The 25,009-nt window shown below is 28.1% G+C and overlaps 1 protein-coding gene across 1 annotated transcript; it reads right to left on the bottom strand.

The window, feature by feature from the left end:
* Positions 1-170: 170 nt before the first annotated feature.
* Positions 171-25,009, bottom strand: LOC127283815 (uncharacterized). The gene is made up of 13 exons (XM_051308910.1): positions 24,799-25,009; positions 19,407-19,667; positions 18,825-19,314; positions 18,168-18,267; positions 17,924-18,046; positions 14,568-14,723; positions 14,385-14,445; positions 8,905-9,165; positions 8,312-8,801; positions 5,148-5,247; positions 3,816-3,938; positions 365-520; positions 171-294 (listed from the first exon to the last, which is right to left on the bottom strand). The coding sequence occupies exons 1-13, from the start codon at positions 24,812-24,814 to the stop codon at positions 232-234; spliced, it is 2,400 nt and encodes a 799-aa protein (XP_051164867.1). The 5' UTR covers positions 24,815-25,009; the 3' UTR covers positions 171-231.

Here is a 25,009-nt window from a genome sequence, read left to right as displayed (position 1 = left end):
TTACTGTTTTACACAAAGAAAAATTAAATATTTGTCATAATTTAACAATTTTGTGTTAGAATTTTAATTGCAACATTAGGAAAAAGAAATCCTACTACAATTTTATGTTATAATTGAGTGTTTAATAATCTTAACAATTGCAAATAAAACATTTATTATGTGTACATAGTATACAGAAAAAGATATACAGAATATACAACATTTATTCATATTTTCTTCAAAAATGCAGTGTTATTTGTTATTTTTCTTCATTGTTATTAAAAAAGATAGATATCCCATAGACGTTTTAATAATCTGAAATTACAATTCCTTGCTTATTAATTAATAGTTATTTATTAAATCTTTTTAATATTTAGATACTCACACTTCCAAAAAGCATAAAGTTGAGGACACAAAATTTTCCAGCTGTTATTGATACCGGCTTGTGACCACTTTGCATTAAAAGAAGAAGACATTTCGATTTGTGAGGAGGCAAATTATACCATTTGCATTCATATGCAGTTTGCGCAAAATAAAAACTCTACAAACAGGTTTATTATTGCATTATTTATTACTGTTATAACATTTTTTTTAGCACACTGTCACCTGGGTGTGATTTTAGAGACGAATAATGATACTTTAAAGACATATTTACTCTGAACTCAAACCTAAACATAATTTCATTAATGGCCTGCGTCTTCAAGCCATGATGTATTGCACTAGGAATTGTTACTATATGAAAAGTATAATCAATCTCTAATTATAATTCATTAGTATATATCACTTATTCTAAATTTGTGATAAATGGAAAAATTAGTGTACTACTATTCTAATCTAATTTCAAATGAGCTTATACCGAAGTCCCCTAGTACGAGTGTTGGCACTTAAGTCGCAAGACCCATTGCACCTAATCCTGGCAAGCTCTAACCCAGTCTCCCTCCCTAGAGTCCTGTCCTATTCCAAAAGTCCAGTAACTCTTATACCGAGAGGTTGCGAATCCAATCTGGGTCTACAAAGGCATGACCCCAGAATTGATGTCTCACTGCAGCATAAGCTGGACCTCTTACAATAATCAGGAAGTCATCCGCATAGCTTTGCGTATAAAATCCCTCGCTATTGAGTTCTACTAATAACTCATCTACTACTAAGATCCACAATAGAGGTCGAAGATTCCTCTTCTGCATCATACAATTTCTACCTAGATGAGACATTTCTACCTATTTTGTTCTGATGATAGTTTAAGAGGCCATGTCCTGTGAGCAACCTAACCACTGCTCTAACTCTGATCTTGTTGAGTTTTAGAAGGGATTCGGAAAAGCCCCTGTTGAGTTTTAATCCCAATAGAATCTTGGCCTGTCTACCTACAGTAGTCTCTGCCTACTCTCTCTCTCTCTCATGTCTGCTAATAGTGAGAGCATCTTTCTTGATCGTTAAAATGTTAAAAAATTTCTTCTGCCAGCAAGAAACCCAACGCAAAAGTTGCCGTGGTGCTCATTGCGCCAGTAATCCCTCTAAACACCATTGCCTGTAGTTGTTCAAGCTTCATTTTCACCGTTTTCAACTGGCTTCTAATCCACCAAACAACTGATGCATGCAAAAACCTTGGCAACAGATTCATACAATAGAGCCATTGAACCATATCCGGTTTTAGACCCGAAGATGATTCAATTGCCCTTCTGCAAACTCAAAAGGTTGTGGTAAAATCTACTACATTGATACTCTAAGTGCTCTCTCCAGATCAGTTTCTTGTCCAGAATCACTCCTAGATATTTAACTGAATCGAAAAAGTCACTTCTCTTCCATAAAATACAGGTTTCCTTGCAATGGGAACCTTGTATTTCCTGGTGAAGATAACAATACATGTCTTGTTTAGATTAACAGAGAGGCCAGTCCGTTCTCACCATCTTTTGACGATTCCTAATGCACTCTCTGTTAACTCTAAGAGTGTATCTAACGAGAGACCTCTTACAATAAGCAGGAATTCATTCGCATAGGTTTGCGTATAAAATCCCTCGCTATTGAGTTCTACTATTAACTCATCTGCTACTAAACTCCACAATAGAGGTGATGTGGGCCTTGTGCCGCAACCCTAGGAAATTAGATCATGTACTACTATTATTCACCATTATTCTTATTGGTCACTATACAATCCTGTGCAGAAATTTCCCTACTTAGTTCTACTTTAAGTAAGGCTCTCTCATGGCCCTTACCAGTTTTTTCACAAGTTTGGCATTTCCCAGATTAAACGACAGTTACTTGGTTATGTCATGTTTGCAATATAACCTAGAAAACTACATATCAAGGCAGTGGAAAGGCCCTTGCCAGTTTGTCCACATAAGTATGGCATTCCTTAGAGCAACTCGGTCTTGCCATGGTTTTATGACATAACCTCAAAATAAAAAGTCATTTTTAACACCAAATAAAACTATAATAAAATTAAATTTCCATGCAAAATATTTTATCAAGTAATAATTATTTAATAATAATATTTATGAATTTTTAATTATTTAATTAATTAAAATAATTTATTTATTAAAATTATTAATTTTTTAAAAAATTAAAGAAAAATTAATTTTTAAAAAAAAATTTAACAATTTTAATCTAAGAATTTTATCAACAACTCAAAAGAAATAAGTGATTTTTTCTTTACAAAAACTAAAATTTATTTGTCTTTTTTTACTATATTATCTATATTTTAGATAATAAGAAAAATTATGTTACCAAGTTTTAATAAAATAAAAAAATGAAAATATTGACTTATGTTAAATAAATTATAATTTATATATAATTATTGTTTCTTTATTGTTCTGCTGCTCAAGTCTTCATTTTCCTCAGTCGCAACTTATCAAATGAATTTTGTATTTATTTTCTCACGTTAAGTTGGCGTAATGGTTAGCGTGTTAGGTTAGGGGGTTCGATCCCAGCGAGCGTTAAATATTTTTTAAAATTTATGTAAGCGATTGCGTTAAATAATAATAGGTAATCCAGTAATAAATAATGTGTTAATTGTATAATTAATTCCATATTTAATTTTTTTGTTTAGTGTTGGTGTTACTACATATATTTGAAGTTGGGTCGACTTTGGGATTATTATTTGTCAGGCTAGAATTGTGCATTCTTCTGTTTTTGTTTTGTTACAAGTTTTTGTTGCTTACTGATATAATCAATTACTCATTACAACTGATTATAAGCCTGTAGTATATTTTTCACTGATTGTTATTTTTGTCACAAAATATAGGGTAATTCCCAGGAAAACTCTCATGGCCCTGTCAAGTTCATCCCTAAATAGGGCAAATCCTTGCAAAACCGTATCAAGCCGTACAGATAATCACTGAATTGTGGTGCCAGTAACTTATCAGCTGACATTAGTTTAACCTAAGTGATGTCTCTAAAATCACACGTATTGTATCGTGCTAATAAAAATATTATGTGACACGAGGACTCTTTTAATTATTTTTTGATAAATGAGTAATAGAATAACAAAAGAGGTCAAGCGCTAATTTTTCGAAATTATTACTTGTTTTTTTTATAAAAAAAACCTCAATTTCGAAAAATTGGCGCTTGACCCCTTTTGTCATTCTACCCTTCAAATAAAAATTACTGCATAGGGAGCGTTCAAAAATTACGTAACATTATTTGGGGGAGGGGGGGTCAAGCACTTTGTTACGGACAGCAGAAAAAATGGCGCTAATGTATGCAATAACGTGTTACATGGGGAGGGGGGGGGTCAAAATTAAAAAAAAAACGTTACGTAATTTGTGAACGCTCCCATAACAGAAATTTCATCACATTTTTAAATGTAATTTTTGAATTTATAATAAATAATAAATTCTTACTTCCATTTGTAACATTTCTGCCAAATGGCAAAATATGTAAAAAGTTGTTGTTTGGTATATAAAATAAACCACTATAAACATGATAGCTGGTAACACTGAATTTGAATTATCTTCTGTTAAAATCTGAAAAATTTACTTTTGAAATCTATTAATTCTAAATAAGTGCTAGAAAAGCAAAAAAAAAAAAATAAAAAAAAGCAAAAATAAAATTTAATAAAAAAAATTGTTTTTAACAGAGCTAACCCCAGTGGACACATTTGCTCATAAGACGTCCTAAGGATGTTTTTTGTAGACATCCTTTGGACTTTGGTGAAAGACGTCATTAATACATCCCATATAGCACGGCTTCTTGCTGTGAGGTTACTGTAAGGATATCTGTAGGATTTTCTATGGTTACCGTGTAAGCCTACAGTAAACTTGAGGTCATCTTAAAACTTTCGCCATTACTGTAAGTTTACACAGTAAAGCTAAGGTAAGCTTACACAGTAAGGTCGTGGTAAGTTTACATGGTAAGCTTACACGGCAAGATTGTTGTAAGCTTCCCGTAAAGTAAAGTACTTTATGAACCCCAGGGTTTGTTGAATAAAGTTTACTGCGCAGTCGTATGTGCCATAGAAAACTACTGCGCATAAATATTTATAAAATTTATTTATTAATAACATTCTATGTTTACAGTAACCTTACGGGAAGCTTACAACAAACTTACCGTGTAAACTTACCACGATCTTACTGTGTAAGCATACCTTAGCTTTACTGTGTAAGCTTATTGTAATGGCGGAAGTTTTAAGATGACCTCAAGTTTACTGTAGGCTTACACGGTAACCTTAAAAACCTTATAACCTTATTATAACCGATTTTTGAATTCGGAAATTGTATTGGTTCAATTTTTAAAACTTTTTAAGGGTGAAAATAAAGAAACTTAAGCTGTACAGGGAACTAAAAAGCAATGAAATGTGATAATGCTTACCAATGAAGGTGAAAAATACTGTTTGTCAATTGATTTTGTCAATATTAAATAAAAATGTGACGTGATTCCAATTCGAGAAACTATGAAACCCATTAGTTTTTCGTGCCCTGTACAGATTAATTTTCTTTATTTTTACGCTTAAAAAATTTTACGAATTGGACCAATACAATTTCCGAATTCAGAAATCGGTTCTATTCATCAATTTGCTTTCCTCTAATTCAAGACACTCCGGTACAGTTCGAAAACCACTATTGTCCAATTCTTTCTCTTTTACAGGGTGTCTTTAGGACGTCTTTTTTTGTGTCTTTAGATGACTTTTTTGACTTTTAATCTTAAATGTCTAAGTATCTTACGAATTTACTTACCAAAACAAAAAAGTAGGCCTGCAAACAAAATTGAAAGGAACATGCTAGTAGTTGTACTAAAAACGTCAAATAAAAGCAGCTTTCTAACATTTCAATGCAACTGTTTTGAAAATAAATTATATTGTTAGTTTAAATACACACTTGGAAAGATTCCCCGGAAAGTACCCCCTGGAGGTTCTATCAGAATTCCGCCGGAACTTCCAACGTAATTCCGTCAGAATTCCATCGGAGTTCCAAAGAATTTCCGATGGGATTCCTACGGAATTCTGACGGAATTCCGATTAATTTTTTTTTCAAAATTTTTAGAGTCCTAATTCCGTCGGAATCCCATTGGAAATTCTTTGGAACTCCGATGGAATTCTGACGGAATTACGTTGGAAGTTCCGGCGGAATTCTGATAGAACCTCCAGGGGTCACTTGCCGGGGAATCTATCTAAGTGGGTAACAATTTTTTTTAAAAACGTAACTTTATTATGTCCGCCTTTTTACCTAGGATTTTGACCTAAATAATGTTGATAGAGCAGGTCGTCTTTTTAATAGACAAAACGATATCCGGACAATTGAACTGTTTGTTCAATTATTCAATGTATTCTGTCTAAATCATCCTTCACGTTTTTCGCGTCTAGAAAAAGAAAAGACGACTTAATTCCAAGCAAAAATTTACAACCGGCGCAGTGTTGCGCCAGTACTGGCAAAATACTGACCGCCAATATTGAACCAGTACTGGCATATGTTTAAGAAGATAACGTTTATTAGTACTGGTCATTAGTAATGGCTTAGTATTGTTGTTCAGTACTGGTTCAATACTGGAATTTAGCAGTAATTCTGTATTTTGCCAGTACGGGCAAAATTATAGTAACCAGTAATAAGCCAGCACTGGTAGATATTCAAAATTCAGAGTTCTATTTGCTTTTTACATTAATTGAGCAACTGGATCGAAGAACTAACTCTTCGCTCGAAGCGCACGCGCTCATAGCATTAACTATTAATAATTATAAATTATTATAATAACTTTTAAATTGTTATTTTTTTATATTAACATTTTACTCTTTATTTTATTATTCAAATAATTTCTTCAAATATTATAAAATATATATATTTATTTGTATTTCTTTAAATTACCGAAATTGAATGGAATTATTGGTTGAAATAGAATTTATTTGATTCAAATATATTTTTTCAGTGTAAGAAAAATAATTTCACAGTAAACATGGTTGTATCTTTTTCTATTGCAACGTTTTGATGCACATAAGTTATATCAAAAAGAGATCGTTTTGTGTATCATTTTTAGAAATGATACACGAAACGGTCTCATTTTTTGATGCAAAAAATTTAATCAATTTATATCAATCATGGCCGAATTGAATCGACTCAAAATTAAACGAATTTTTTTCAGATATTTTGGTAATAGTATAATTGCGGAGACCATTTCACTATTTAATTTGAAAATGAAAATAACAGAAAATCAAAGACAATGTGCAATTCGATAATTAAAAAGTGACAGCTTATAAACATAACCTAAAATGCATGAGAAAAAATTTGTCGATAAAATCAATATAGCCGAGCTTTTTAGAAGGTAGATGGCAGTTTTGCTTTTTATAAAAACGATTCAGAAAAAATTTAAAGAAAGAAAATAGATGAGTGCTGCCATCTACCTTCTAAAAAGCTCGGCTATATTGATTTTATCGACAAATTTTTTCTCATGCATTTTAGGTTATGTTTATAAGCTGTCACTTTTTAATTATCGAATTGCACATTGTCTTTGATTTTCTGTTATTTTCATTTTCAAATTAAATAGTGAAATGGTCTCCGCAATTGTACTATTACCAAAATATCTGAAAAAAAATTCGTTTAATTTTGAGTCGATTCAATTCGGCCATGATTGATATAAATTGATTAAATTTTTTGCATCAAAAAATGAGACCGTTTCGTGTATCATTTCTAAAAATGATACACAAAACGATCTCTTTTTGATATAACTTATGTGCATCAAAACGTTGCAAAGATTTGATGCAATTTTTGGTCTCAATTTGATACTTTTAGGAAAACTGTGTTGAGAACTTCATTAATTATGTATTTTTATTTATTAAAAAGTTTTAATATTAAATTTAAATTTCATAATTCCGTTAACGAACGTATTGCAGTAATAGAAAAGAAGTATTAAAATAATTTAAAAAAAATATGTATGTAAATTTAATTTCTAACCAACAAAAATACACAATTTTCACGTCTATGAAGTTGGCGTCGACGTGAGCGTCGAAAATTATTTTTCACGGGACCAAAAATAACAAATCATTTTTAAAAAAGTTTTGGGTTCACATAATACCTTAAAAAGTATTTCTTAAGGCATTACATGTTTGGATCGAAAATATTTAAAAAAAAATAATTTGACATTTTTGGTCTTGTGATAAAGTGTCCAAAAGTTTTTGAATTGAAAATTCGTTGTTAACAAATTTTTTTTTCTTAAATTTAACAGCGACAGGAAGATTTGTGAGGTCCTTAAAATATTAAATTTATGTTTATCTCCATTTTTTTGAAAAATGGATTTATCAGATTTTGAATATTTACTTCTCAATTAAACAAACAGTCCAATTGTCCACATGTCGTTTTGGCTATTAAGCCAATTAAGCAGAAAACCTGCTCTATCGTCCAAACGGCTAGCTTAATTAATCTTTTTTTACTAGGTGACTATAACCTCAAACCTAGGGGTCTCATAAGTCTTAACCATGGAGTAGTATAAGGAGACCAAACGACGTACATTGAAAGTGGACCAAATTTTGGTACCCGCTTAGTGTCATGAAAATACGGAATGGAACACAAGCGCTCTCGTGGAAAGTATGTAAACAGTAGAAAAAATTGGAAGTACGTTGAACATAACCCAAAAATACATTGATCTAAACTCTAAACTTTTACAATGGCTGACTGTCCAGCTAAATTAGACACAATCAGTGGCGCTAGTGTTCCATTCCGTATTTTTTTGAGGTTTAGCAGGTACCGAAAAATGGCTCACTTTTAGCGCAGATGTTTCCCCTAGTTGTATCGGGGTGTCAACTTTTTTTTACACTTTTATTTTTATTTTGTGCGAGAATTTGCAATAAAAGTTTATATTTATATTTTTCTATGTGTAACACTTGTAAATATATACATATTAAACATAATCGCACCTATTAATATGATGGTGAATATAAACAATATTTTTAAATTCTTCATTGAACTCATCCTCAAGCATATTGTTTTCTATATTTCTAATAAGATCTGCAAGTCTTGAACGTAAAATTTGATATTGTCCAATAAAATGGAAAATAATTTGACTAAAAAAACTGTCTGCTCCACTGTTTGCAAATGTTGCACACATTACTGCAATGTATTGTAAACAACAAGTGAATTCAAAAACTGGACTATAATTCCATTTAAATGGAAAATAAGCTTCAACGAATAACGTATAATTTTTATAATATTCGGGATTATTCCAATTATTCAAATTTTCAATAATCCACTGAAATAAACGACAGTGAACAGTTGAATATGGCAAAATTATGCATATTAACGAAAATTGTTTTCCTTTATAACCACTTTCTTGCATAATTTTTAATTCTTCTTTACTTTTCTTTTTATTCCAGTGGTCAAACATAGTGTTAAAAAGAATGGTAATTTCTGAAAAAAATGAAACAAATATATAATGAATATTAATTTTGTAAAATTTTACATAAAATAAAAAAATTTTTAAATTTTATCTATATCTTATAAAAATACATACTTTTTTTCTTATAAAAAAGTACAATCATTTTTGTTATGGCAATCACAATTGTGAGTTCTGCAGTGCACAAGACATTGCTTAAAAGTTCAAAATTCTTCCACACTTGAAGCGCTTGAAAAGTTTGTGGAAGAAAAACACCAAAAAGTAGAGTAAATAGACAAACATAAAATAAACATTTGGATAATTTTTTATTTTTTTGACGTGGCCAAGCTCCAAATTTTGTAAGATTTATGCGAGCGTATTTTGAAAGAAGTTCCAAGGCTTTAAAAAGTATTCAAACATTTATTGTAAGAAAGTAAAAAAAAAAAAAGAGGAAAAAAGAATTCTTTAATACACGGAAAAAAATTAATCTCTAAATTATATATATTTAATATGAGATTAAGAAGATAAAGAAGAAGAAGTATAAACTATCTTTGAAAATGAACTCTGAATGTATTTCAAACTTTCGAACATATATACAGATTTGAGCATATCAGCTATTAATAAGTTAGGTTCTCAAGTTGCAGTAGAAGAATGTTTTTTTTTAATTTTATCTATAAATCAAGGGGTGAAATAATTTCAATTTCATTTTGTCAAATAGTTTTTTTTTTATAAATTTATAAGTTATATTAAAATTCATTATTTATAAAATTATTAAACTTGCACGTGAGCAGTGTTTATAAAGTAATCGTGAAAATTAAAAAAAAAAATTTTTCGCCGAAGCTGTCATGGTGTGAAACTTAAGTCAAAGAAACTGAAATACCCAAAAATTCTCTAGGTATCACTAGATATGTAGCAGACAGTAGTGGGATTACGAATAGCGCTAGTCGTTATGTAGCGTTTTTCGCTATTTAGGGTTAAAAACTTACATATTTTTAGTCAAATTTGTTCTAAATGATGTCCAAAATCAAATAGCGTTGACAGTTTTTTCAAAACTTAAACTGCAAGATCGTAATTCCAAAGAGAATATAAACATAACCCTACTGGATAAGACCTTTGACATAGAATTCATGTCAATTTCCTAAAAGGTTTTATCTACTTAGCAAACAAATACTACACGAAGGTGGAAACAATTCTCTAACTTCATGTTTGCCAACTGTTAGTTTCAAATAAAATAATTAACTAGTGACGAAATAAATTATACTTTAATATTGCAAATAACCTATTAATTTAATAAATAACAACTTTAAAAATAAATTATCTAGTTTAATGTTAAAATAATTTATAAAGGAAATAAATTTTTTTAATTTAATTTAATAAATAAAAATTAAGAAAATTAATCTTATTGCAAGAATTTAAAATAATAATTGCATGAGATTTAAAATTAGGATATTCTTTACCAGCGTAAATTTAAAAATTGATAAATTTTTTTAATTAAATTGATTTAAATTTGCATTTCTTGAAAAACTCTTTAACTCACAAAAATGCCCTATACATTTTTTTAGTGAAACCTTGCGTGAGAACAAAAATTCTATTTTTTAAATTAAATTTTTTCCCCATTTTAGACAATGTCTAATAGAAACTTTTAATCCTATGAAAAAGATAATAAATATAAATGCAATAAATATTTAATTATTAATATAAAAAAGAAAAGTAAATAATTTATTATTATTGGATAAAGTTGAATTATTTTCTTGACATTTTGTAAGGATAGAAATTTAAAATAAATGTTTTCTTTATTTCTTTATTATTCTTATGTTTTATTTAGTTTATAATTATTAATTATAAAAAAATTTAAGGTTAAAATTTAGAAATAAAAGTGTTAATATAATAATATTAATAATTATCGTTGCCTCAAATTGCCTTTTTTATAACTTTTGAAATTGTTACACTTGAAAAATTTGTCAGGCTTTTAGATATTTCTTTTAATTGCTTCATTTCTTCATCGTGGGAAATCCTTATGAATTTGATACATTCTTGATTTAAAAAAAAAATTGTTAAATTATAAAATAAAGCAAATATGAGAAAAAAAATACACAGAAATACAATTGTACCAACCGAAATCTATCAAAATGATACCATTTTTTTTAGTCACCCGATAGCAAGAAAAATTTTTAAAGTGTATGTATAGCTTTGAATCGCTACGTAGCGAAATCTTCGTAGCGCTGTCGCTATTTGTAATCCCACTCCAGTAGAAAAATAAAATTTTTGTCTAACCAAGACAATTTAAAAATAATATTATTACATTTATTTTATAAGTAAAATTGTTTTACAATAAATTTTAATTTATTCTCCCCCACTTATAAAACAATCTAAATAACATACCAAATTCACCGTCCATTTTTATCTACAAATTTTCTCTATAAAAGTGAAATGACATTATCATTCTTGAAATAAAAGTATAAGAGATAAATTTTTATCTAACCCCAATAGATTTTTGTAAAATTCATAACAATAATAGATAAAATTTGATAAATTGCCATTGACATAAAAAAAAAATACTTCAATTATTAATTTAGGTTAATTTAATTAACCATTTAATGAAAATGTAAAGTTTAAGTTAACTCATAACGTCATAATGAATGGAAAGTTTTTATCTATTATCATGAAATTGAAAGTTTAACAAAGTTGCGTTTTTTAATGACAAACCATTATAATCATTATAGTTGTTAAAAGTTATTGAATCACGGATAATTTAACTATTGTAATATTCATACTACAATTGCAAAATTGTTTCTTGTTATAAAGATTGATCGAAGCATGCGCATTAATTTTGTTTCTTTGAATTTTATTTCATTACTTTTGTGTCTTCAATGAATTTAGATGTGAAGTACATTAAATAGGGGGCAAAAAAAATCAAATTGTCTAGGGAAATTTTTATAAAAATATCTGTTGAATAGAGGTAAGAATATTTGAAAATAAACTGTAATATTTTTATAATGCCATTGAATGCTGCTTAATTTTACTGCTATATTAACGAAAATGAAGAAATCAAGTAGAAAATATATTTGGTATTGCGGTAAACTGAATCCCGTCTGACTTAAACTCATTTATACTACTGGCGACATAATTACTTTGCTTTCAAATGTGTCTTACACTATACTATTCTTACGTAAGATAAATCTCCTCTCTATTAGCTTTATAACAATTTATTGAAATAAACGCAAAAAAATTTTAACTCAATTTAGATTGCTTATTACATTAATTTTTTTTATTGAAGAAGTGATAGCATTACATAGTATTAATAAAATAAAACTCTTTAATTATTATTATTATTATATTTAGTCTAAATTATTAACAGTCAATAGAATAAAATAATCTTTCATTTTAACACGATGATGTACCAGTCACATTCATAAGCAGTTTGTGCAAAAGCAATACTCTGAAAAAGTGATTATTTATAATAAACAGTTAAAAGTAGAAACATTGTTCTATATATATAATATACTCTCTAAATCTGAATCAGTAGAAATTTTACTAATTCAATCAGTACTTTTCATTTTAACTGAAGTTTCAGTTATTTTTTGAAATATACTAATATAATTAATGAATATGCAAGCAATAGAAAATAACTTATGTAAATCAGTAATTTGTATATAACATAACCTTTAAAATTAACTATTAAATCAGTAGATTTTGCGGCTGACGCCGTATATTTCTATTACTGATTGATATTTTACTAATTGAATCAGTAAATTTCTACTAATTGTCAGTTGCTCAATTCTCGCTATAGCAATTAGTAGATTTCTACTGCTAATCAGTAAAATATGACTGATTCAGATTTAGAGAGTAATAAATTGTTCATTAAGAAAAACATTATTTGAAATACAATCTAATTACTAACTTCCATCTGAAGCTGTTCTCTTAAATAACAGTATACATAAAAATTACCATTCATTTATATATAATAAATATCATGGAGAGAAATTGACAGTGATGGCGACTGTCGCGCCATTTCTGGTGACTATACCGTTCAGTAGATTTTCGACGAACTAATTTTACAGTGGGATTTACTAAACAGCCGTTTTGTAGCGTTGACTTATTAACTGTAGAGTAGCACCAACTGTTAAAATTGTCAAAAAGTTAAAATGGCCGCCTTTGTTGTGAATATGCTAAACATAACCTGCTCTACGCGATTTAAATTTACTGTTTCTTGTAAAAATAAATAATAAAGTATAGGTAAAGTTTAATAAATAAACTATCAATAATTTCTAAAAATTTAATTTAATTTGTGAAATTGGAATTATATTGTGGAAATAAGTAAATTTGAACAATCTCAGTATATATCGTATTTATTTATTAATTACACTTTTTTCTAATTATAATTAAAAAAAATGTTAATATAAATAAAATTAATATTTTATTAGATAAAGGAAGTTTAATAATGTATTTTAATTAATTTAATAAATAATTTGAAACAATTTAATTAAGAATATAAACTTTAAAATATATATATGTATATTGTTTTTCATGGATAATAAAAAATAGTTATTTGATAAAATTTTTTAAAGACTTAAGATTTAAATTGAATATTATAGAAATCAAAATTTAAAGATTTTAAAAAATAATTAATTAATTATTATTATATTAATTAATATGAACATTAATAATATTATATTAATTAAATAATTATTATTATCTTTTAAATATAATCAACTCACTTGTGTCAAACTGTCACAAAAATATAAGTGTTGCAGCTTCTTTTAATGCCTTTTAATTTTCTGTGAGGATGTTCAAACTTAGTACATTTATATTTATTTTGACGTGAAGATTCCACGAAAAATATAGCCAACCCCTTTAAAATTGACTTAAATATTGTTTCGCTACAAAAACTCAAAGTTCCTGAAAAAGATCAAAATTGATTAAACTACACCTTGTAATTAATATTATTAATTTAACAGTTGTCTGTAATTAACCTGTTAGTCTTCTGAAAGTGACTTAATTATTTTTTTATTTGACATACTAACCATTTTTCGATATCTCTTTCAATAAAATTTTTGTGACACTCAAAAATCGTTGAGAATTTCGTACTGCTTCATTCTATCTTATCCATTAATATTTCCCTAATATATTACAGATTTAAAATGTAATCGAAAAAAAATCAATTTAATTTATAACAAGGCTATGCGAAATGATTTGACAAAATTTTTTATTCTGATATATAATTTTATTAAAATAATTTAAATTAACATTGAAAAAAGTTGGTATAATTTTTTTTTAATTCTGTTACAATTATATAGAATTTTCTTGAAAATCTCTGTGTAAAGAGTGAATCCGATTATCTTAAAAAAGTTGGATCCGTCATTTCAAATTTTAAAACATTGCTAATTGGATTTATATTCAGAGATGCCGAAAACCCTTAATTTTTTTGATATATTGTATCCGTCATTTTGAATTTCGAAAATCTGATGTCAGATTCTTAAATCAGTGATTCCCGCAAACTCCTACAACATTGAGTCTAATTCCAATTTTTCATGCAACTAAAAATGATACTGATAATTTATTTAGAAAGTAAGGTATTAAACATTTTATTGTGTAAAATTAATTTTAATACATTTTTTATTTATTGCTTTGTCTCGTTGTTATCAGAAATGACAAATAGCCCATTGATGTTTTAATAATCTGAAATGCCGAAGAATAAAAAGATTTATATGTATTGTTTATAATTATCTATTGAGTAATTTTCACAGTTAACTTATTTTAATTTAAATGACAATTAAAAAAAAATACAATAAATAACTTACATTTCGAAATAGAAGCAAATTAAGAACGCAAAATTTACCAGCTGTTATTGACACTGGTTTGTGACCAGACTGCATTAGAAGAAGCAAACATTTTGCTTTTTGTGGAGGCAAGTGGTACCACACACAATCATAAGCTGTCTGTGCGAATGCAAAACTCTGAAAAAATTCAACATTCCAATGAAAAAAATGTGAAAAAACAAAAAAAGAAATATAACACAGAAATAAATTTTTGTGTAGATAAATAAATTACAATAGTTTAGACAAAAATTGTACAACGTCAAAAAATTATTTCTCTTGCCCACATAGCGCCGAAGATTTAATAAATATATTTATTAAATATTTATTTGCAATGCTCGCAACATTTAGAATAAAGGTTAAGTAAAGCTTCTGTAAATATTTAAATCTCCTAAATCTCCGCACTTGAGCAAATGTTTAGCGCGAACCTTGAGTGAAGATTGAAATTAAATATTCGTTAAAGATTTAGCTCGAACCTTGAATGAAGCTTGAAAAAAATATTCGTTAAATGTTCGCCCAGATAGATGGATTTTAAAATTATCTAATCATAAAGTATTAATTGTATTAATAATAATAATATAATTAAAATAATTATATCTTTAATTTGAATCACTTTAATAAATAAATTGATTTAAGAAATTTTAGTTTTCAAAAATGAAAAAAAAAATAATTTCTTAAATTTAAGTACTCGTACTAGATTAAGCAATTTTTTAGAGACTTTAAATAACGAAATTAATTTTGAAAATAAATTTGGGGGACCGAGGATCGAACACGGGTTCGACGAACGCAAACGCAATACCTAACCAACCGAGCTATACGAGCAACTTTGATTGGAAAAAAAATCTTGCTCTTAAGCTACAAGTGATTTTATTGGTTGGAAATTTATTTTATTGGAAAACGGCACGAATTGTTTCGATGGTTAAGATAATTTTTGTTTGGTTATATATTATCAAAACAAAAAATCCAGTTTTAAATTATCTCGCCGTTTTCCGTAAACCAATAAAATCACTTGTAGCTTAAGAGCAAGATTTTTTTTCCAATCATAGTTGCTCGTATAGCTCGGTTGGTTAGGTATTGCGTTTGCGTTCGTCAAACCCGTGTTCGATCCTCGGTCCCCCAAATTTATTTTTAAAATTAATTTCGTTATTTAAAGTCAATTTAAAGTTAACCTTTATTCTAAATACTGCGAACATTGAAAATAAATATTTATTAAATCTTCGGTGCTATGTGGGTGTGTCTAATTTGGGGTCGCTGAAAATGAAAATGACTCATTTATTTATCAAAAAAGCTTAACTGATTAATCTTTTTCAGAGGTTCAGAGAATTATGATAACAAAAATGTAAAAAATGTTCCCTAATGAGTACGGACATCCACTGAACATCCTTTTCAGAACGTTCTTGAAATAATGTTAAAAAGACGTTCTAAAGATATTCCATGAATATTACGAAAGTGTCCTCAAAAAGGCAACCTACTCTCTAAATCTGAATCAGTCATATTTCACTGATTAGCAGTAGAAATCTACTAATTGCCATAGCGAGAATTGAGCAGCTGACAATTAGTAGAAATTTACTGATTCAATTAGTAAAATATCAATTACTGATTGAATCAGTAATATATAAATATATGGCAGCGGCCACAAAATCTACTGATTTAATAGTTAATTTTAAAGGTTATGTTATATACAAATTACTGATTTACATAAGTTATTTTCTATTGCTTGCATATTCACTAATTATATTAGTAAATTTCAAAAAATAACTGAAACTTCAGTTAAAATGAAAAGTACTGATTGAATTAGTAAAATTTCTACTGATTCAGATTTAGAGAGTATAGACGTTAAGTGGATGAAATAAATCCAAAATTTACCCGATTTTGTGTAACTAGTGAATTCAGAATTAAGCAGGTCTAATCCAAAGTCAGTTTGATCAAACGTAACTAGTGAATGTAGATTCTAGATTTACTGCGATTACACAGGCCGAATTAATTTCGGATTCAATAGAAGTAATTTTGCATTTGTTAGTTGTATATATTGAAGCGATGTTCTCTTTTTGAGAAATGTCGATGAGCTCCTGAATAATGTGACCGGTTCGGCTCCCGTGTATTTATCAAATTTAACTTTAATTTCTGTGTTCTCTAATAATTGGGCAGGGGTGGGGGCACTGGCAGGTTGAATCGTCGTATCGATGAGATCAATGCCAATAATTAATTACTTGACTTTCGCAATTCGTCAACGATTGATTCAACCACGGCTACGCTCCCACGTGCCGGCCGAGGACACGGAAAGGTAGTTATTGTAAATTTTGTTTAAATATCTTTCTTAAATTTATAAAATGTCTATTATTTTTATTTATCGGTGATTTTTGTTATTTTTGTTGTTAAATAAAGTGTGGCCGTTTGTGTCATTTGGGTCTTATTCTAAAAATGGATAAATTAATACAATTCGTGACGGAATGAACATAAATTGGATAACCGGAACCGGAATCATTACCAGGAGTTCTTCTAGACAAGTGAATGGTTTAATTCGTGGATATATCTTCCGGAAAATGATCCCTAAATGTCGTCCGTTATCTCATCATGTATTTGGATGAGTACAAGAGATTTATTTTTATTATTTATACCATTATTTCTCAAATTGATTGAATGACCATAAGAATGGAGAGTGTTTGATAGTCGTTGGACGAATTGACGAATATTTAATTTTATTATATCTTTTCATTGATCGCAACTATTTATATGATTTGATATTTTCTAAAAGACAAGGTTTCTTTATATGTTTATATTGAATTTGAATGTGTGTATGTTTATTATTTTGTTATATTTGTATACTTGAATTCCTGACGTCAGGTCGATTTTTGTGCTGAATTATTGTTGATAATATAAAAATTGATATTGGACGGATAAATCAGTGTTTTTCTTTTATAATTGATTCACTTTAAATAACAATATTGAATGATTATTTTTATAATGACTAAATATTTATACTTAAATTCTCAAAGATTGTGAATTTTTAATTGTTTCGGTTTTTCGATATTTTGAGAACTATAATTTTTTAAGCTTTTTTGAAGTATACAAATTTTTGTATTTTTTCAGAGACTTTAAATTAGGCTAAAAATAATTTTATACGACCCTACCGATTTGGACTCGTTAGAAATTTACTATAAAAACTAATTAAAGTAATAAGTTTTTAAGATGTTTCCAATGATTTCCTATCAGTAGTGAAATTACACAAAAAAATTTGTAATCTATTGTTGTTTATTAAAACTTCAACAAAATATTTGTTATTTTTCACTCATACAATATAAATTGTTTTAACGACAAAATATTAGTTTGAAATTATTTACTTCCATCTGTAGCTGTTCACCCAAATAACAATATACATAAAAATTTCCAATCATATACATAAGAAATACTATTATAAAAAGAACATCTACTAACATAGGAGTGGAATTTTTTTCTGTTACATACTGTAAAATATAAAGACATTTAATTAAAAATCAAATATGAATTTACAATTAAATTAAATTTATTTTGAATTTACATTAAAGAGAAATACTTGTTTTTTTTAACATAGAAAAATATACATACCAAAACAAGCATAAATCCCTGTAAACAGAATTGGATACTGCAAGCGATCAATTGAACCAAAAACATCAAGTTGAATGTATTTTCTAATATTGCGATACAACTAAATATTTATTTGTTAGTATATTAAACAAAAATTTCACTTTTAAATACAGTCAAATACTTGTATATAAAAAAAATTTAATCTCTTGAGGAAAAATTTCCAGTTTTACATTTTTATAATCCAAAAATGAACAAAGAAATATTCCATTTTTCCTCAAAAAGATATTATCATAACCTCTATAATTAGGTTACATTTTTTTTTTAATTTCATCACCTTTCAAAAAGTAAAAGTAATCAATTTCACTATTTAGGGTTTCAAGGCCTAGAGTCAATGTAAGTTTTGTATTTCCGATAGAAGTGTAATTTTATTGTTAATATAATGAGTAATATTATTTTAATGTAAGGACACATGGAGTAAATTTAAAGAAAAAAATAATTTGTTTTTCTAAAAAAAATGTAATCTTATTTTTGCACATAGCTGGAAAATATTTTTGCTATTATTCAAAAATTTACTGATTACAAATTACATTTTGCTTAAATTTCCTCCAAAAGACCGGTTTAAAATTTTAAGCTATACACAGCATAGAAGAAAATAAAAAATTTATATAATTTAAGAACCTATTTATATGATAGTGAACATCAACTATTTGGCCAAATTTTTCATCAAATTCATAATCAATTTTCGTAACTTTAAAAGTATTGACAATATCAATGAGTTTTAAACTTAAAATAAGATATTCTCCAGAAAGATGTAAAACAATTTGACTGAAAAAACCGTCAGTACCAGTATAAGCAATCATTCCTAAATATATACCAACAAATTCAATAAAACAAGTTAATTCAAAAACCGGACTATAATTCCAAGTATATGGAAAATATGCTTCAACATATAATGTATAATTTTTGAAGTGCTCTGAATCATTCCAACAATTAAAATTTTCAAATGTCCATGGAACTAAACGTGAGATCATTGTTGCATGTCCCAAAAATGTACATAAAAGTGCAATTTTTTTACCCTTGTCACCATTTTTCATCATTATCTTAATTTCATCATTACTTCTTGTTTTTTTCCAATGATCAATCATGTAGTCATAGAGGATTGTTATTTCTAATAAAATAAAAAATAATTCAAATTAATTCAAAGTATATTGATGACATAATTTTATATGATATTATTTTTCTTTTTTAAAAGATACAAACTTTCTTTACTGTAATATAGTACGCTCATTTTTGTCAATGCAACAACATATGGTAATTCTACAGTAGAAACAATTTGACTTATAAGATCCAAATTATTCTTAACTTGAATCAACTTAATGCCTTGTGGTATTAGAATACTTAATATCATAAATGTAATACTAATAAAAAACAAGAATCTTGATAATATTTTATTTGTTTGCAATGGCCACGCTCCAAACCATGATAGACTTATACGAGAGAATTTGGTAAAAATCTCTATGGCTAAAGGAAAAAAAGTTTTTAAATGAGAGATAGTTAAAAATTTTTAAATAAAATAAAATATTGAAGAAAATATATTCATCAAATTTGAATAAGTGAAATTTCACTTATTAAATTATTATACAACACTCTCTGATACAATTTGTGTAACAATTTTAATGAGGGTCTGATTAGATTGTCAAGGATGGCAACTTTGATGTCACACTGATTTTTATTCAAAAAATTACAAACATAACCTAAAAATTTTTTTTTTCTTAGGTACCTTTCTTCATAGCGCATCTCAAATAAATAAATTAAAAAAAATTTTAACACTTGTAAATTATTATTGATAAATTTATATTTCAATTCCAAATTAACCCTTTAACGCCCAAATGTGCTACTTTTTGACGTGGATTTAAGGTCGCTCTTTTGAATGGCGTAGTCAAAATTTCCCGATAGTTGTACTTTAAACATATGCATTCGTATTTTTATTTTAGTTTTTTATTCAAAATGGCGCATGAAATCCAAAAATATTTCGAAAATAAACTATGAAATTTTTTTTCGGGGTTTTTTGGGATCGTTGAATACGAATCTGAAGTGAGATTTTTAAAATTCAAAATGGCGGATCCAATATGGCGGACAATTTTTTAAAATTTCATTGGATTTACTTGAAATTTATTACTCGGAGGTTTTTGGGGTTGCTGATTACTAAAGATGATCAGATCAGATTATTGAGAACGACCACTCTAAAGTAACAAAAGTAAAAATACTGCGAGCAAACCATCATGCTAAATTCATCACCATCAGTGCAAGAGAGACAGACTTAAGTAAAAAAAACATCCACATTAAAAAAAAAGTAGAATTTTTACCCCAAAATCGGTATAAAAATTAACTGCAACAAATTTTATCCTAGTTGAGGGCGCCACCGTCTATGTGAATTAGCATTGGTTTAAATTACCCGCAAATTACCAGCGTTATTTCTGTGGCATGCTCTCCATGTTTGGCATGAGGGTTCGGAGAAAACCAATAATTTTTTTAAAAATGTCCGCCATATTGGATCCGCCATTTTGAATTTTGAAAGTCTGACTTCAGATTTGTAATCAGCTACTATTAGACCACAGAAATGATTCTATTAAGGAAAAAAAAATTTTTATACAGAAGTTATTGCAAAATGTTTTTTTTTGTCATTTTTTAAACAAATGCTCTTCCTATCAAAAAGTAAACTGCAAAGTAAATCTGTGCTTTTGACATTTTGAAAGATTTTTGAGGTTAGGTATTGGATATCATTCGAATATTCACAAAATATCTTGTTCGTTTCAGAAATATCACTTTTTTCATTATAAAATTACAATAAAGTGTAAGGCTAAAGTAAATTAAATAAATTAACAAAGAATTTATAAAAATGCTATCTCCTAATGCTTGTTGTAATCCATGGAGTAGTATAAGGAGACCGAACGATCATGTTAAATCTGCGTTTAAAGTGGACCAAATTTTGGAACACTAGCGCCACTGATTGTGTTTAACTCAGCTGGACAATCAGCCATTGTAAAAGTTTTGAAAATAAGGAGAAATGTATTTTTGGGTTATGTTCAACGTACTTCTAATTTTTCTCATTGTTTACATACTTCCCACGAGAACGCTTGTGTTCCATTACGTATTTTCATGACACTAAGCGGTTACCAAAATTTGGTCCACTTTCAATGTACGTCGTTCGGTCTCCTTATACTACTCCATGTTGTAATCCTTTTAATATCGAAAAACATAAGTCAATTTCCAATGAAATTGATAAAGTTACCGAGAAGTGATATAGTTGATATTCAAATTTAATTGGGAAATTTATTTGAACTTCGTGCAGAATAAAAAGTAAAATACAAAATATTGCTGTTGTATTGTTGTATGTTTTGTTTTTCGATATTAAAAGGATTACAAACCTGGCAGATTGCATTATGCGAATGCTCCACGAAATGGAGCCATTCATGCAAAAATAGTCAAAAAGTTTCGAACAAAAAGTGTATGTCGCACTTTTTGATTGGTCCAGCGGATGCTGAACTACACTAAAAAACATTTTGGAAAATTTTTCAAAAAATTAAATTTTAGAGATAATCGCTCGGGAATACCACCAATAAAATAAGGAAAAAGTTTCGAACAAAAAATGTATGGCGCACTTTTCGATTGGTCCAGCGGATGCTGAGCTACACTAAAAAACATTTTGGAAAATTTTTCAAAAAATTAAATTATCGAGATAATCGCTCCGGAATACCATCAATAAAATAAGGAAAAAGTTTCGAACAAAAAATGTATGGCGCACTTTTCGATTGGTCCAGCGGATGCTGAGCTACACTAAAAAACATTTTGGAAAAGTTTTCAAAAAATTAAATTATCGAGATAATTGCTCCGGAATACCACCAATAAAATAAGGAAAAAGTTTCGAACAAAAAATGTATGGCGCACTTTTCGATTGGTCCAGCGGATGCTGAGCTACACTAAAAAACATTTTGGAAAATTTTTCAAAAAATTAAATTATCGAGATAATCGCTCCGGAATACCACCAATAAAATAAGGAAAAAGTTTCGAACAAAAAATGTATGGCGCACTTTTCGATTGGTCCAGCGGATGCTGAGCTACACTAAAAAACATTTTGGAAAATTTTTCAAAAAATTAAATTTTAGAGATAATCGCTCGGGAATACCACCAAAAAAATAGTCAAAAAGTTTCGAACAAAAAATGTATGGCGCACTTTTCGATTGGTCCAGCGGATGCTGACCTACACTACACTGAGAAAAATAATAATGTAATGTTAACAAAATAATTTGGTGGAGCACTTTTAGTTAAGATTACAAAAATTTAGTTGACATAACAGTAACGAAAGAAGCAATCAATCGAGAAATTTAGTTGGCTGTACCAAAAATTTCGTTCAAGCTTTTGCGTCTGTTAACTGAATAATTTGGTTCTCCAAACCAAACCGTCTGAATGCTCAATTGCGCATGCGCTGTTCTCGTAAATATGTCACACGTTAACCATGCTTCGCTCTTCGTGTCGTCCAGTTTTATTCAAGTGTTTTCGGGATTTTTATGTGTTTCAGAAATTCGGTAAAAAAGTGTGTGTAGTGATGCATATCGAACAGAGAGAATAAAGCTTGTTAAAAGAACGGAAGTTTTTCTCCAGCCTGTATACTTTATGAAAATAATTTACACTCACATTGTCACTAGGATTCTTAGTGTAGTGGTCAGCGTTCTTGATTTGCGTTGCGTAGTCTGAGGGTTCGATCCCCAGCAGTGTTAGGTTTTTCCGCAATAGAAATTAATTTAAGTAGACATAGGGTGGTAGGTAATATAAAGCGAAAAGAATAAAAGAGGATAACAAAAGTGATAAAATTAAGTGAAAAATAAAAAATATAAGTGTGAGCCAAAAAATAATTTGGTTAAGAAAAGAAAAATATTTTTTCATTTAACTAAATTTTTTGTTTGCTTAAAAACAATAAGTTAGTTGTGCAAAACAAAAAATTTGGTAGACCGAACAAAATGATTCAACGAAAAAATTTAGTAGCCCGAACCAAACGGATTAGTTGCACATATATCAAATAAAAAATTTGGTTTGGAGAACCAAACTTCAGTAGATGATATCAAACAGTTTTCTCAGTGTAAAAAACATTTTGGAAAATTTTTCAAAAAATTAAATTTCAGAGATAATCGCTCGGGAACACCACCAAAAAAATAGTCAAAAAGTTCTGAACAAAAAATGTATGGCGCACTTTTCGATTGGTCCAGCGGATGCTGAGCTACACTAAAAAACATTTTGGAAAAGTTTTCAAAAAATTAAATTATCGAGATAATTGCTCCGGAATACCACCAATAAAATAAGGAAAAAGTTTCGAACAAAAAATGTATGGCGCACTTTTCGATTGGTCCAGCGGATGCTGAGCTACACTAAAAAACATTTTGGAAAATTTTTCAAAAAATTAAATTTCAGAGATAATCGCTCGGGAATACCAACAAAAAAATAGTCAAAAAGTTTCGAACAAATAATGTATGGCGCACTTTTCGATTGGTCCAGCGGATGCTGAGCTACACTCAAATAAATTCTCGAAAAATTAAATTTTCGAGATAATCGTTCAGGAATACCACTAATGAAATAAGGAAAAATTTCGAACAATAAATGTATGGCGCACTTTTTGATTGGTCCAGCGGATGCTGAACTACACTCAAATAAATTCTGGAAAAATTTTGGAAAGACTAAATTTGCGAGATAATTGTTCAGAAATACCACCACCAAGGAAAAATCAATTTTTTAAAAATTTCAAATGTAAATGTATTTTCTCCCATTTGTGTTTATTTATTGAAATCGGTCTATTCGTTTACGAGACACAAGCATTTGTTTAAAAAATGACAAAAAAAAATCATTTTGCAATAACTTTTGTAAAAAAAAAATTTTTTTCGCTTGGTAGAAACATTTCTGTGGTCTAATAGAACTGTTTTTTCTATATTTCGATTATAAAAAAATATTTTTTATTTTCTGTGCTTATTTCACGAATTCTGACGCAAATAAAAAAAAGAAAACTAAAAAACTCATGTTTTTTATTTAAAAACTGCCTGTAATTTTTTTTATTTATAAACATACGTTGATTATCATTACGGAATTTGAAAAAGCGATTCTTAAACTATAAGAAATGTGTTTTGCAAAATTTTTCTTTTTACCTTTTATCATAAAAAACAAGAGTCAAACTTCATGGACAAATTTCGTACATTTGGTCCTTAATGGGTTAAAATTACACATTTTGAAAAAAAAAACATTTAAAATTGATGCATTTTTAAGGAAGTTATATGAGCATTCAAAAATAAAAAATCATTAAAATTCTCGAATTTTGAAAATTTCATATCTCATAAACGACTTGATTGAAAAAATTTCAAATAAATCATGATGCTCTTTTTTGGATGGTACAAAATGGTAAATAAATTTGAGCTAAATCGAAGATGTCAAAGTCATCGATATGTTGGTTTGGCATGAAACGCTCCATATATATCCAATTAGTGTTCATGTGCTAATAAAATCAGTGAAATTTAACAGATTGTAAAAAGAGTGATATAACTTATCGTTGTTTCAGATTGAGAAAGTATAAAAATTCTACACTATTTTCACACTTCTATATTATACATACCATTTTTGTCATTCATTGTGATCTCAAACAATAATCAGATCATGTAATTTTTTTTAGTTTATTACATTTTAATTAAAATTACAATATGAAATAAATCACAAACAATTTTTATTGATTGAAATATTTATATTGATTGATGTAACATTAATGATAACAAATAAAGAAATATATTAAAAAAAGAAAAAAATTTAAATAGAATATAGAGATGGAA

Source organism: Leptopilina boulardi, unplaced genomic scaffold, assembly GCF_019393585.1.
Source record: "Leptopilina boulardi isolate dan_hultmark-lab unplaced genomic scaffold, ZJU_Lbou_2.1 LbouV2_310, whole genome shotgun sequence".
Taxonomy (NCBI): domain Eukaryota; kingdom Metazoa; phylum Arthropoda; class Insecta; order Hymenoptera; family Figitidae; genus Leptopilina; species Leptopilina boulardi.
Note: the sequence above shows the minus strand (reverse complement) of the source record. Positions and strands in the feature narration are given on the sequence as shown.

Bases quoted from the DNA above. Each gene is read 5' to 3' on its own strand.
- LOC127283815 (XM_051308910.1), bottom strand. The intron at 18,047-18,167 runs GTATGTATATTT...TATATTTTACAG, and splicing joins AGGGATTTATGCTTGTTTTG to TATGTAACAGAAAAAAATTC. The intron at 14,446-14,567 runs GTAAGTTATTTA...TCGGCATTTCAG, and splicing joins ATTTGCTTCTATTTCGAAAT to ATTATTAAAACATCAATGGG.